At 41.3% G+C, this 13931-nt stretch overlaps 2 protein-coding genes across 2 annotated transcripts in view; one reads left to right on the top strand and one right to left on the bottom strand.

Moving 5' to 3' along the window:
* The window catches only part of LOC150104407 (protein spaetzle 3-like), a 521297-nt gene that overhangs the window by 131246 nt on the left and 376120 nt on the right, over nt 1-13931 (top strand). The gene's annotated exons all lie outside the window — the stretch shown is intronic.
* LOC150104408 (pituitary homeobox x-like) overlaps nt 1-13931 on the bottom strand; it is a 107338-nt gene that overhangs the window by 52728 nt on the left and 40679 nt on the right. The window contains exon 2 of the mRNA XM_090396988.1: nt 2202-2425. Within this exon, the coding sequence (XP_090253114.1) occupies nt 2202-2425 (224 nt within the window). The remainder of the gene's footprint in view (nt 1-2201; nt 2426-13931) is intronic.

Genomic DNA, 13931 nt, shown 5'->3' with positions numbered 1-13931 from the left:
GAAAAGACAGAGGAAAGAATAAATTAATAACCCTTAAAGATGAAATTGGAGTACTGATTAAAGACAAAGCCGAAATTATAAGAAGAAGAGGGTTCTTCTGACTTCCAAAACTCAGACCAATGGGAAAGCAGAAATGTAATGCTCCGAAGAAACGGAGGAGGAAGAAGAAATCTGTTTTATAAGAATCCCAGCACTCAATAAGGAGCACAACTGGAGAAAAGGCAGCAGGTGAACGAGAGATACCGATGGAAGTTTAGAAAGCCGGTGCTGAGACAGTCCTGATTGCAAAGGCTACACACCCTTACTAAGACAGAAATGAGTATCAAGGAGTTGGAATAATGCCTTTCTTATTATACTTTTTTTTTTTTTTTAAAAAAAGGAAGAATGAAGATATTAAGATTTCCATCCTGTCAGCCTCCTTTCAACAGTGTACAAAATTGTTGCAAAATCACTCACCCGTAGGATACAAAACATATGAGATTCCTTCAACCTCCAGAACCAGCTACAGTGGACTGAAGGAAATCACCGACAGCACAAGTGAGTGTGTAAATCTAATAAGACTTATGTCCATCTCAGGTCTTAGGTATTTTAGAAGGCCTAAAATCAAAGAAGTGAAACAAAAACTTACTTTGATACACGTAGTCGTATACCGTGCATAAAAATTCAGTTGCATCTATGAACTCGGGAACAAACTGGTATGAAATTTTCTATGAAAAAAAGGGAAATCCCAATTCCCCGAATTATTTACAGCAGTCCGAGAAGAAATTAAAAAAATTTCCCGGATAGGAGAAAGAGGTGGATTATGCTTAAATAGGAAATCACCGACGATTTGCTGATGATGTTGTTCTTGTAGGGGAGTCTGCAGAAGAATTTCAACTAATGATCACCGAACGGAACGCAGAAAGAGAAAAGGAAGGATTAAATAAATATAGTATAAACAAACACAAGATAAAAATAATGTGCGATATAAAACCCAAAGAACCACTGTATGGAACGCAGGACACTGATACGCATGATCACTTCTCGTGTGTTCCTAAGCAAGCAGATCATAGTACAATAACACTGCGAGAAAGACATCATACCAAGAATTCCACGTGGCTTCGTAATCTCTCGAAAATAGCGTGAAACCGTCAGAGGATAATTCCCAAATTGTTTTCAAAGAAAAATATTTGAAACTTCCGATTACGACATTTGGAAGGGAAACGTGGACTGAAGGCATTGGAAAGATGGTTGCGTGATATTACTGTTCAAATAGAAATCTTTCGATATTGCAAGAGCTAACATTCAAAAGTGAACAAAGGTGAAGAGATGGCAGGAACTCAGTGGCACAGAAAAGCACACGACAACGTTGGAGAACTCCATCCAGTAGCGGACAAAAATGTGCAATAAAGAAAAAGAACGAGGTCTAACAGGCTTCTCTAATTAATTATTTGAAGAGCTTTGGAAATTTAATCTAAAAATCGTTCATTCGCTAGCGGAAAAATCCTCTTTGCCAATTTAATGAGGGACATTTTTTATGAAAATCATCGTTTTAGTAAACCATCTTTTATTAACACGATGCGGAATGTGTTTATTTTGGAAGTGGCTTCATCTCGCTGGTTCTTCATGACCCAGTCAAAAGCTCAAAGCAAACACTGTTTCATTGAGCCGATTTCTCATTTGTTTTGAGGCGAACAAAAGCTGAAGAAAATTAAAGGTCAAATTTAAAAAACACCGTTTAAATTTGTTGTTGTTCCTTTTGAGAGGTTTCTGAATTTTGTTGCCTCCTTTTCCTCTTACGTTATGGTCGCAGGTGGGTGCTCAAAACCCTCACGTGTCAAAGGCTTTTTCACTGCGCTATTTCGGCAGGGAAATGAAAAGTTTCCAACTTAGAAAGAAGGTCGCGTATTTCCATCAAGTCGGAAAGCAAGTTCAAGGAATGTCATCGTCGAAATTTATTTCCCATTCAGTTTGTAATTATCACAACTCCGTCTGTTTTGTATCTACTCTCAGCGATCGTTTCCACGAATAGAGAGAGAGAGAGAGAGAGAGAGACAGAGAGTCGAACTGGCAGCGGTCTGCTACTTTCTTCAGTTACAAACTCTGTAAATGAAAATTATGGGAATTTCGAGTGCATCGTAGATGAATTCGACAAGCTACAGACTGAACGCGCACGCGCAGTAGTGAACATTAATAAGAGCAGAATGTATTCGCACACTTACCCTCACTCGAGCTTCTGTTAGGTTGGTCCACATGGCAATTTCTTCTCGAGTGGACATGTCAGGATAGCGGTTCCTCGCGAACGTGGCTTCCAGTTCTTGCAGCTGCTGACTGGTGAAGTGCGTCCTTTGCCTCCTTTGGCGTTTCTTCTTTTTTGGGTCGTCGTCAGAATTTTCTTGGCTCTCCGCTGCTGCGGACTGATTCTTTTCGGCCGCTGAGTTAGAATCTGTAACGAAGAATAAATTAATTAAAACATCTGTACGGAAGCAATCTTTCAACCTTTTATTCTAATCACTGAAACTTAACGATTGGCGTGCGACAGCATTAGTACGGGCTTCGTGCAGAGCGCTGTTCCACCTATCGCTGTCGAGTGGAACCAAGGTATGGCCACACATCCGAAAAACATTTTGCCATTCATAATTGGAAATGTTAAATTCCCAATTATGAATGGAATAGGTGTTCAACAGGATCCGGCAGTCCGAAGCAAGCGGAGCGGAATTGTCCTATCCACGAAAGATTCGCGGTCGCGTCTGTCGAACGAAAGGGATTTCTTAGAATTTGAATAAATCTTCTTCAAAAAAAAACACTAATCTCCGCTAGCTAAAGTTGAAACGCCAGAGGAGCATTTCAACTTGGCACTCATCCACCCCTCTTACAGTCCCTCTTATGGTCACTTCATTTCACTTTTGCAAGAGCAAAGCCTTCTACCAAACGGAACACATTCTGGTCGCATTTTCTGTCGCTTTCGGTGAGAGATCGGTTGTGAGAACACTCCAGGAGACAAGCGCACAAATCAATAAAAATGTTTCAAGAAGGTCGTTTTTCTTGTGGCGTTGATTTGTAGAATTCATCGCGAATTGTTCTTGAAATTTCAGAGACATTAATCGGTTCTCATCGGCTGACAGTAACCTAATTTTAGTCCCAAATGTCTTCCTTCGTGCACATCCGTACCCCAGGTCACGTGTCATGCATGGCTATAGATTATTACCTGCACGTGTGAGATTGGATGTTAGAAATGAAGGCGATAGAAACACTTCAAGATATTTGCGGAAGATTGCATTATTCGTGCGATCACAAAAAGAGAGTCATCGAAGTGCATTTCTTCTCTCCAAAATTCTTTTTCATCCCCCCCCCCCACACACACACTCGTATCATTCAGACCGAACAGAATGAACATCAAGGGGAAGGAAAGCGATCTTGATCCGTCATTTCTTATTTGCTAACGCGGCGCTCGCCTAAGTGTTTCTGACGGAGGAGTCTAATTAAAAAATATCGATTCCTGTCACACGCGCTGAATCTCTAATTTCTTGCTTAACCCACCCGCGGCACTCGCAGCACTGGGGAGAAACGCAGAAATTAGCAGTTCGGTACAACTTCGCTCAGCTCGTGGGGTGCTTCATATTTTGTTTTAATTGCAAACTTGTTTGTTTTGGAAAAAATTGTTTTGTACTCTTTTGTCCAAATGACTGCGTTTCCGTCGAGCCTCTCCCCCCCCCCCCCTTTCCGTGACGAGCTTGTTTTCCATCACTAAATCATCGATCGCGTAATTGAAAGTGGTCTGGCTGCATTTTATTTACGTGGTTTCCTTAAACAGCAATTTGAAGAACTGTCTCGAGTGAGGCGCTCTTCGACTCAAAAAACAGCGATTATTATAAAGGTCATTCGTTCAGAAACCAACAGAAAAAAGCGACGCTCTGGGGGTAAGAGAGCTTTCATTTCAAAGGTTGTCTGACGAACACCCATCATTCTATGTTAAGCAGATTACATTTCTCATTCCACTAAGATGCAGCGACATTTTCAGTTGAAGGCGAGCAATCCTACGGTTGGGAAATATTTTCTCTGATAGATGCGGACTGATAGGCAATGGACTGGCTTCATAATTTGCTTCAGCCTACTCTGAACGAGCAACACACTCAGCACTCGAAAATTAAATGGAAACGGAATCAGAAAAGAACATCGAATTGGAGACCCTCCCTAACGCACATTTAGATTCTACACACTCACACACACACACACACAAACTTAAGTCATTTTAACTTTTAATTGGTAGCTATTTTCATTTCGTGATTTATTGAAGTTGACGCTGATTTGTTCTGATTTAGGATTTCTTGATCGTCCCTGAATGATCTAAATATTAAACGCAGTCCTATCACGTAGGAAACCCACAGTAGAGTCTCTCTTTCTTCCCTCCCTTCCTCCCTCCAGTCGTTCTTCGTAATCTCTGATCCCCTATAGTCTAGATGACCCCTAACGAGAGGCGACTTCTTAGATTCAATTGAGTTCCTGTATCTGGAATTGCATTTCTGTTCCTCTACAACAGTCCCCCCCCCCCCCAACGTCAGTTTTCCTTTAATTTGCTGGCGCATTATTTGTTTCTCTCTCGTTGAATGTGCGTCCGTAAATTTTGTTTCGCTTATGAAATCCTCATGCCCTTTTAAAGGCATTTCTGATCGCATGTGCCGCTGTGATGACAAGCAGTATCCCTGATGTAATGAGGTGGGTGGTGATGCGAATTACGCGTTATATTCATGCCCTATGAAATCCCGATCTTATCTTTAAATACTGATCGTTTAGTATGCCAAGCACGAGCATTAGGCGTCCGATTGCCTTTTCGTTTCTCCTTTTGCTCCTCCCGCTACTCTGCGAGCTCCAAGTTTAAAGACTAAACTCTTATTTCCTGAAATAATATTCCCCGTTACAAAATTCGATGTTTTAAATTTGATTGTGGATTCGGTCAGAAAGAAGCTCCGCTCGTTATTTTTGGAAGGGCGTTACTGAGGAAGAGAAAATTTACTAAGCTCGTACCGCCTGAAAAGCGCCCGATCCACTTCATGACAACGCAGACGGCTTATCTTCAACGGAAGCGATGTGCCATGCAACTCGCTACGGCGTATTCCTCTTCAGGAGATATTCCTTTTATTAGTATTTCTACTGCTTTACAAATACGCTTCACATACGGTCTTATTTTCACTTTCTGCATTAGATTTTGTATTCAGCCTCTCATTTGCAGAGAAGGCCTGTCCTCCCTAGTAATGGGGGAGAGCTTAGATCTACTTCTCCCATGGGGAGAGTGCATATTTCGTATGTATGCACGAATGAATGAAGGACATCTCATACATCCATGCTCAAGACAGGATTCGAACCCGTAGCTTTTTTGACTGGAGAGTGGATACGTTAACCAACCAGGCCGATTCACCTTCTGTAGACTGCACCATCATTTCGTATTGTTTAGATAAACGGAAGAGAAAGGTGTTGTTGAAGTTCTTTCACTCAGTTTGACTGGAAGAATTCTTTGAAATGCGAATTTGTTAAAATATATTTTAGTTTTCATTAACAGTGTGCCAGAAACGGTTTAATCTTCTGGTTCTCAAGTGGGAATATATTTTACATTCAATTATTTTAATGTCAGGCGATCGTATCCTCCCTCGGAAAAGTTGTAGCGAAGAAGTGGAAAAGTCGAGAAGAAACACAGAAAGTATAATTCAGCGAATTTGATCACTTTAAGCTTTGTGGCAGTTTTAATCAATCTCCCCCCTCCCATTTTTATCTTAGTTTATGACGCGTATGTTCCACTACTGCGCACACTCAAGAAAGAATCGCTCATCGATTCAACAAATAAAACGCCCAAGAAGAGATCGAATCAGTTTTTTAGAAAAAGTTTAAAAACGGAGCTTGCTGAAGGTTAATGAAAGGTGTGAAGTGAAGAAAGTAGAACTTTGCTGTTCTAAAATCTAAAATGTTCTCACATCGTGTTCTCAGATGAGCGAGATGTTGGTCAAGTCTGCAAATGTCATCGCTGCTGTCAGCATACATTTCTGATAAGGGGAACGGAAAGTCGTTCTTTTAGAAACAACCCTACAAATATCGATGGTAGACGATTTTTTTTTTTTTTTTTAAATTTACGAAACTGATCAGTCCCCTGTAGGAAGTTAGAGCTTTCATTACAAATAAACGAACCCTTCTGGTCCCAGTCGAGAATCTTTCTTTAATGGAAACCTTCTCAGAATTTGCAAAACAGTCTGGAAATTCACCTCGCTATTTTTGCTGCTCTTTTGAGCCAATCTTTGGATTGACACTGAGAGCAGGCGATAACTCATTCCGATGGTGAATCTTGCACAAGAAAGCAACTTGAACGAATGTCTTTCTTCGGTGCACTGAGAGTCGCATAAGGAAGGAAAGCAGAGGAGGCATCCTCTACTCGAACAAAGAAGAGAACATCCCTTCATGCAGTTTCGCTTATTGTTTGTGGTATCGCCCATCAGAGCACTGAGACTCCTTCGAATAAACTTTTAATCTCTTTAAAAGCGCGATTCCCGATGTCCGCGCTCAGGGTCTGTTTCTTGAGGATGCCGAAAGAGAAACGCTGTGTTTAAACCTGAATGCACTGCGTGTTCCGAAATGCGTCGAAAACACAAAAAGGAGGTGGGGGAAGGAAGGGAAGAGAGCAGATATCCCGAACTCGAAACAGAAACACACGGATTCAGAGATGAACAAAGAAGTTCCCGCCGAACCGGAAAGTAAATTACTTGAATTTCGAGAAAATTTACAGCAAACACTCGAAAGAGGAAGAAAGCGGGTCGACACGTTTACCCCTCTGCAAGAAATCTCGCCACACTTCCTACTTGCAGAAATTGTCTCCCCGTGTTGAAGACAAATGACATACACACAATTCAAAACAATCGCGAATACAAAACACGGCCGCGTGACTTATGTTGAGAAGCGGCCATCATACGCTTTAGGACTCCTAAGTTGAAGAGAGCATCCACTCGTTCAGCAGGTTTGTTATGGACACAGAAAACGTGCTTAAAACGGTAATAATACGTCACTGGCGTGTCCGCGCGGTTAGCTTAGTGGCTTTGCGCTTCGCAACCATATATACCTGGGGAAGGAGTGTCCTAGGTTCGATTCCCGTCGACGACGTGAGGAACTTGAGGATCTTCCTCAGCCATAGCCAAATTAGCCGGCCGTGGACAGCAGGGTTTTTCCCTCCAGTTTATCTGGGGTTTTTCATCCCGCAAGCAGACAAACCGGACCCGTGAAACATACATGGATTCAGTCATTGAAATACGGCAAGGAAGGCAACGGGAAACCACCTTGCGTCACTATCTCCCTAGTAATCAGCTGCAACCCTCTCAAAGAGAGGAAGCCACAGCATCAGATCAGAACAGTGGCGTAACTAGGGGGGAATTTTCCTCACAATTGCTGTAAGTGTTGCTAGTTGTGAGAGGAGTTTTTCTAAATAAAACTGATTAAGAATTACCTCCCTTACTATGAAACAGACTTCGCCAATGTCATTTGAAGTTTTACTTCAAAAATAAACATGGTGTTTTGATTTATTTCCCTACACGTCGTTTTGACTTTTTGTAGTATTTTCGGTGTGTATGGAGAGGGGTGGCAAAAGCTCTAGCTACATCACTGGTCAGTAATAACGTTCTTTAGGCTCGGTTACTTAAAAAGTTGAATCACTCAACGCACTATAAAAGCGACTTGCATTCTTCTTCTGTAAAGAAGTGGGGGGTGTCGCTCGAGTTCGTATGACCAGATGATTGACCCCTTTCCAGTAAGATTTTCCATTCCAGGTCAACTGCAAACCATCTTCAATTATTTGAATTTTTTACTGAGCAAAAATTTACGACGCCAACTTCAAACTCGTCGGCTTCGTTGGCGTGTCCTCCAGCCAACAGAGTGTGGGCTCGAATCCCGCCGTGGAGTGACCACGGATGTTCGTCGTCATCTTTAGTGGGGAAATGAATTTCATCTCCTGGCTCGCATGAGACCGCCGTCCTACTTCTTGGAGATGTGAAGTAGCTTGAAAAAGAGTTCATGTTTGACCGGAGGAGCAGAGTTGCGGGGTTGAGTAAAAATAAGTGCAAAAACTATTCAAGATTAATAAAAAGTGAAATCTTTTCTTTATCCCATCCACGGTGCTAACGTACTGGAGGGTAAACTCTCACTTTGTGAGTGGGAATCGTAGAAAATTACATGCAACAGAACGCAGTTTTTTTTAAATCGTCGAAATGAAAGTAAACATTAAAAAAAAAAAACGGAAATAATTGTAAGAAAATGCGAATGTGGAAAATAATTTAGATCTTCAGTACGATTTGGCTATGAAATAGATATGTAATCAGACGCAAACCATCTTGTATATTGCAGATGAATCTGCTTTCTACTTCGTTTTAACAGGGCTGATATGGAGACTTTTCGGCAGCTACTTACTGTGAAGAAATACCCAGCGAGCATTTCTTTACATCTTAAACTTCGGATCTGCAAAGCCGTTTCGAATCTGGTGAGTTAAGTGCTGCTCGAGCAGACGTTGCCCCAGTTTAATTAACGCGCAGCACTCGTGAGACAGCTGACAGGATGGTGGAAACTTCCATAAACAAAGGCGAGGGTGGGACACCAACGGCGCACTCTCGTGAAATTCGTTTAAACGAAGTATGGCGATGTTAATGACGACTCGCAGCGAATTTAATCGTGCACTGCAGCTACATACAGGCATCAAGAGACGTCGTGGCACGGCAACGGAAATAACCAGCACTCCTCTCAAACATGGAAGGGCAAATAAAGAAAGAAAATGACCCGAGTGACACAGCAGCCAACCAACAGTCACAACAGCAAGCAGAATGCGGACAGAGCGAACAAATATAAAAAGATACTCAGTCTACGGCATTAAATCTTTTTGAGGGTGGACTACACGAAAGCAAAAGCTGCGTAGACACGAGCAAGTCTGCTGCTAGGACAGGGTGCTCGACCCACAAGAAAACGACTGAAGCTGACCCTTACGTTGTATTTCTGACTACGCGAAAATCCTACTTGGTCGCAAGATGAGAAGTTCAAGAGCGAACTGATCGACTGACGGGCGCTTTGTTATTCGTGTCTCGAGAAAGTGGTGGACCTTATGAGCGCGTCAGTGAATAAGTGAAAATAGAAGAAATACAAATGCTCTTCTTATTTCTTTTTGGAAGGCGTCTGCGATGTGTACGAAATTATTCTTATGGATATGAGATGTGTATTCGTATGAATACGATAAGAATATACTGACGCAGTTTGCGAATTGCATCAAATGAGAACTTGCTGAATGACGAATGCGTGTGAGGAGTCATGTGATCACTCGGGGAGGTTTTCTATTTGTCTCCTTTGTGAACCCTTCATTTAAGGTTCTAAAACCACGATGCAAATTACCACGTTCAGTGTCAGAATGTCCGTTTCTAAATAGAAATCAAAAATTTGCCTCAACATTAAAAAAAAAAAAAAAAAACTTCTTAAAGTAATAAGGTTTATTCATTCATTCATTTCGTATGGTGATTCAACGGCGGTGAGCCCCTTTTACGGGGTACCTCCCCGTAAAAGGGGCTCACGGCCTCGGGACCGGCATAGCTGACAATTCAGACCTATGACTGGAGGGATTGTCTTAAGTATTCTTGACTGTATCCGTGCGTGTGTGTGTGTTCACGAGGGCCGGTTTGTCTGTTCGGGGATGAGAAACCCCACATAAACTGGGAGAAAAACCCTGCTGTCCACGCCCAAGAACGGCTAACTTGGCTGTGGCTGACGAAGATCTTTAAGCTCCTCACCTCGTCGACGGGAATCGAACCTAGGACACTCCTTCCCCAAGCATGTGGTTGCGAAGCGCACAGCCACTTGGCTAACCGCGCGGACTGTAAGTTTTATGATGACCACCAAATGTTGCTTACTAGCTCTGATATTCACCATCTGAAAAGCGGAGTTCTCTTTCAAAAAAGAACTGCTTTGGTTTGTGGCGAATACATTTTTATGCCTGAAGCTACTGTGGCGAAACAGAAAAAAAAGGTTCCTGTTGAAACATTCAAGTTGTATTTAAGACCAATATGATGTTGAAGTTGATCTTTTCACCGAATGCAAGTAATTATTGCTTTGCGCGCGCTCGCGCACACACAAACAAAACAAAAAAAAATCGTCTAAGCCTCTAGTCTTGCATGCAGTCCTTGTCATTTTTGTCTGGTCATCCCACAAGTAGAAACTTCTGTCTTATTAGGCAACTACTAGAAATATTCCTCAGCACAGATTGCGAGAAAATGTAACACCGCTAAAATTCTGTTATGAATGATGCGAAAGAAGTGGCAGATAAAACTAATTATCTTCGATGCCACTTCTTTCCATGCATAATAATTGCCTCTAAAGTAATCTTAACCCCAAGAAGCACACGCATTTCTGTTCAATATATAAAAGGACAATTATGTTCCTGATTATTATTATTATTTTGAATGCTTTAAGACCCTCTTGTTCAAATCTCAGAGCATCTGATGAGATATGAAATGATGTTAATAATGCGATCAGCTGTGCCCGGAAATCCCGAATCGGGTTAATTTTCGTAAAGTAGTAATTCATAATAATTTATTGCGATTATATGATTAAACTATCCGTTTTATTAAAATGTAACGATTTTAATAAAGCAATTTCTGCTAATCCTCTGTTATGGCTGCTGTATTTTAAAATAAATAAGGGAAACCAAACATTGTCAACTGTGAATCTCCACCGTGGACCTGAATATTCTGCTTGTCATGAACAGTGACCCACTTAATAAAAGTGGAGCCTCTCTCTCTCTCGAGCATAACAAGTAAGTCGTGATTTACTCCATCTCGGGCAAAAGATTCCATTTCGCCATCGCTAATAATTCTGCCACCGCGTGAACTGCAGACAGTTGAATACTAATAATAACACTTCTAATTCTTTCTGCTTCTTGTCAACAAATATAAATCGCGCTTCATGAGTTCCGTCAAGCGTCTTTTAACAGCCGTATCTCATTGTGTGATTCTTGAGGAAACGGTAGAAGGACTGTCTATTTTCAGCTTGTAGTTAGCGGCAACTAAATGGTGGGCAACAATTATTTACGCCATACCCCCACCCCCGCGTCCCCTTTCCGAGTTAAGGTAGTGTCATCACGTGATTCCAGAAAAGAAGATAAGCCGAATACGTGTGGCCTTACTTGACTTTTTTGGGACGGCCACGCGAAACTCCCAACAGAATCGGTGTGCGACCGTAGCTGAAGTTTCGGAAAATCGCTATTTACAGCGCATGTTCGGAGCTTTTAATTAAGAAACTGGACGACATGTCACGGCCTTCCCATATTTTCAAAACAAAACATGGAAAACGAAATACAATCCTCAGTACGATTATCGATTGGCTCTTTTGTTTTAAATCCATTTTATTTGGGAATTATTTTTATCGGAAGCTGGATTGATAGCTAAAAATAACGGGAAGATTTTTTTTTTCATGTTTACGGAAAACGTTAACTTTAAATAAATAATCATGAATGAAACAAAGTTTGGTCGTCGATGATTATATATTCGGTGAGAAATTAGTTTTAAAATTATTATAACGTTAGTTTTAGAGATGTTATTTCGCATCTTTGTTTGGATTCCAGTTCGATTTTCACTGTAAACATTCTAGTGAACGCCGTTATATATTTCGTGCGACTTAAATTCCTCATCACAAGGAATATTTATATCACTGATCTAGTAGTTCTATTTAGTTTTTTTTTTTTTTAATGTGAATTCAGTCCACAAAAGGTTGGAATCCCATCGTTGCAGTGGATCGGTCGGGATTTCGGTTTAAGAATTCCGAAACTCTAGCAAGTGGTGCTTTTTTCAAGCCCCTTTGGACTCGCAGTGGAGGCCACGCCGGGCGATGAAAACGTAGAGGTATGCATGCCCGTAGAAGGATTCGAAACCTGTTGGTTGAATGCTGAGGCGTCATCCGCCGGGCCAACCACGTTTGATATTTTCGTAAACGAATGCAGGCATCTAAACATCTGGATTACTTTGGTAATACAGATTTCTGAGAATGAATAAAATAAAACATCGCACGTAAACGGATACGCCTTTCGCCTGTATTTATTCTCTTTAAGAGTGTTTTTTTTTTTTTTTTTTTTAAAATAAGGCCATTTAAAATGGCGTCATGCTGTTAAGAGCACCTTTAGTACCGCTTCCATCCAGACAGAATTTACAAGCATGCAGCGCTGGCTCGTGGTGTGCAGTTTGTGTATCCATGGATTGTATGAAAATGTTAGGGAATATTACGGAGAATAATCCCTTACTAACCCTACTTATCCTCAGTTTCCATTTTCCCTTACATTCTGATGTTTGCTGCGAGTCCCACTTCTTTCGCCACACGTTGTTATTTTGTTTTCGGGGGTTTCTTCCACCAGTTCATATTCAGACATATCAAACGACTTAAATTTTAAACTATAATGGCTGAATGACAGTTTCGTTTTATCCATTCCCTCTTTACTGATCATCCTGTCAACAGTACCAACCACGTGCTCACATTAAGTATTACCTGGCGCGAGGATATTTTAATTGCAATTTCTAATTTTAGTGCTGAATATTCCAGTGACTGCATGCGGGTGATTGTTTGTAGAGACCGACTGATCAGATCCGGGAAACCGTGTTTAGTTATCCCGAATACCAACATTGCTTATTTACACGTTTCAGCCGAATTTACTCATTTATCTGTTAAAGACGTACATCATCCTGATAATTTCTATCTCGTGGATTCCATCGCAACCTGCACTGCGTGTAGTAACGCATGCTGTATGCTGCGGTATCCATAGTAATAGGAATGGAGACTCCAAGGACATCGAGTTGTTTTGGAAACGACTCAGGTTGTGCACTCACTATCCTGTCCGTTTGTGTGTCTGTTCTCTTGACAAGCTGTCCCTTCTTATAGGAGAAAATTCCTCCAATATCCGTATGAGCAACTGGCTTAGGCAACGTTAACCAAAAATGTTCGCAGATCTTTGCCGGAATTCTAACGAACTCACAGGACTGAGCTAGGTTTAGGCTGCTTTGCATTTCGCCCGAAGCGGAGGCTCCGCACCGTTTGTCGTATTTGTCTGTGAATTGCACGAATATGCGGTTTGCCTGTTTGTGGGAGGACGAAGAACTCAAGTTCTTTCCTCGAGTGAAACTCCGCCACTTCTGTATGAACCTGGCAAACTCGTCTTCATATGAAAGGATCTTTTTTAACGTGTTTCGGGTCCTAGATCAGATTCGAATTGAGATCTTTCCAATCAAAGGATGTTGTCGTTACCGACTGGACTATGAAGACTCGCATTCACGAGGACCACACGTTGCGTGGTCCTCATGACTGCCTACTCAACGAAGGACTGGAGGCAGATTAAACATTAAAACTGCTTAATTTTAAGGAACTTTCTTTTTCCCTGAAGAAAAAAGCGGTTTTGGTTACCTTGGAGCAACCTTCTTTCTCCGGAAGAGCTAAATTAAGCACGATCTGTACGGGATAGATTATCCCATGTTATCCGAAAGCTTTGCTTTTGACAAATGGATAAATAGTGTATACAAAGTGATGAACAAATAGAAGAAATCTGGAATAGTTTTAACACTTTCATTGCCAAGCTGAAAATTGGAATTTCGTGTGGTGGGCAAATTATTTTTTATTTTTTTTATTTAGTTAGCGACGTCCACGCGATAACGCGTGATCGGCCGTCTGGTGAGAACTCGCATCGCGCGATATCGCGTGATTGTCAATGAACGTGTTAAAGAGAGAGACAGAAATAATGGGAGATTGGAACGCTATAGTGGGAGAAGAGGGCAACGATAATGTTTCAGGAAGATTTGATTTTGGACGTAGGAATGAAAGAGGAAAGCAAATAATAGAATTTTGTACACAAAAACAGTTAGTTATAGTAAATACACTATTTCAAGTTCCAAAAAGAAGAAGATACACTTGGA

This window comes from Typopeltis vanoorti, chromosome 8 (assembly GCF_054136105.1).
Source record: "Typopeltis vanoorti isolate ZY-2024b chromosome 8, IOZ_Tvanoo_1.0, whole genome shotgun sequence".
Lineage (NCBI taxonomy): Eukaryota > Metazoa > Arthropoda > Arachnida > Uropygi > Thelyphonidae > Typopeltis > Typopeltis vanoorti.
The sequence above is the reverse complement of the archived record's forward strand: the minus strand, read 5'-3'. Positions and strand labels throughout refer to the sequence as shown.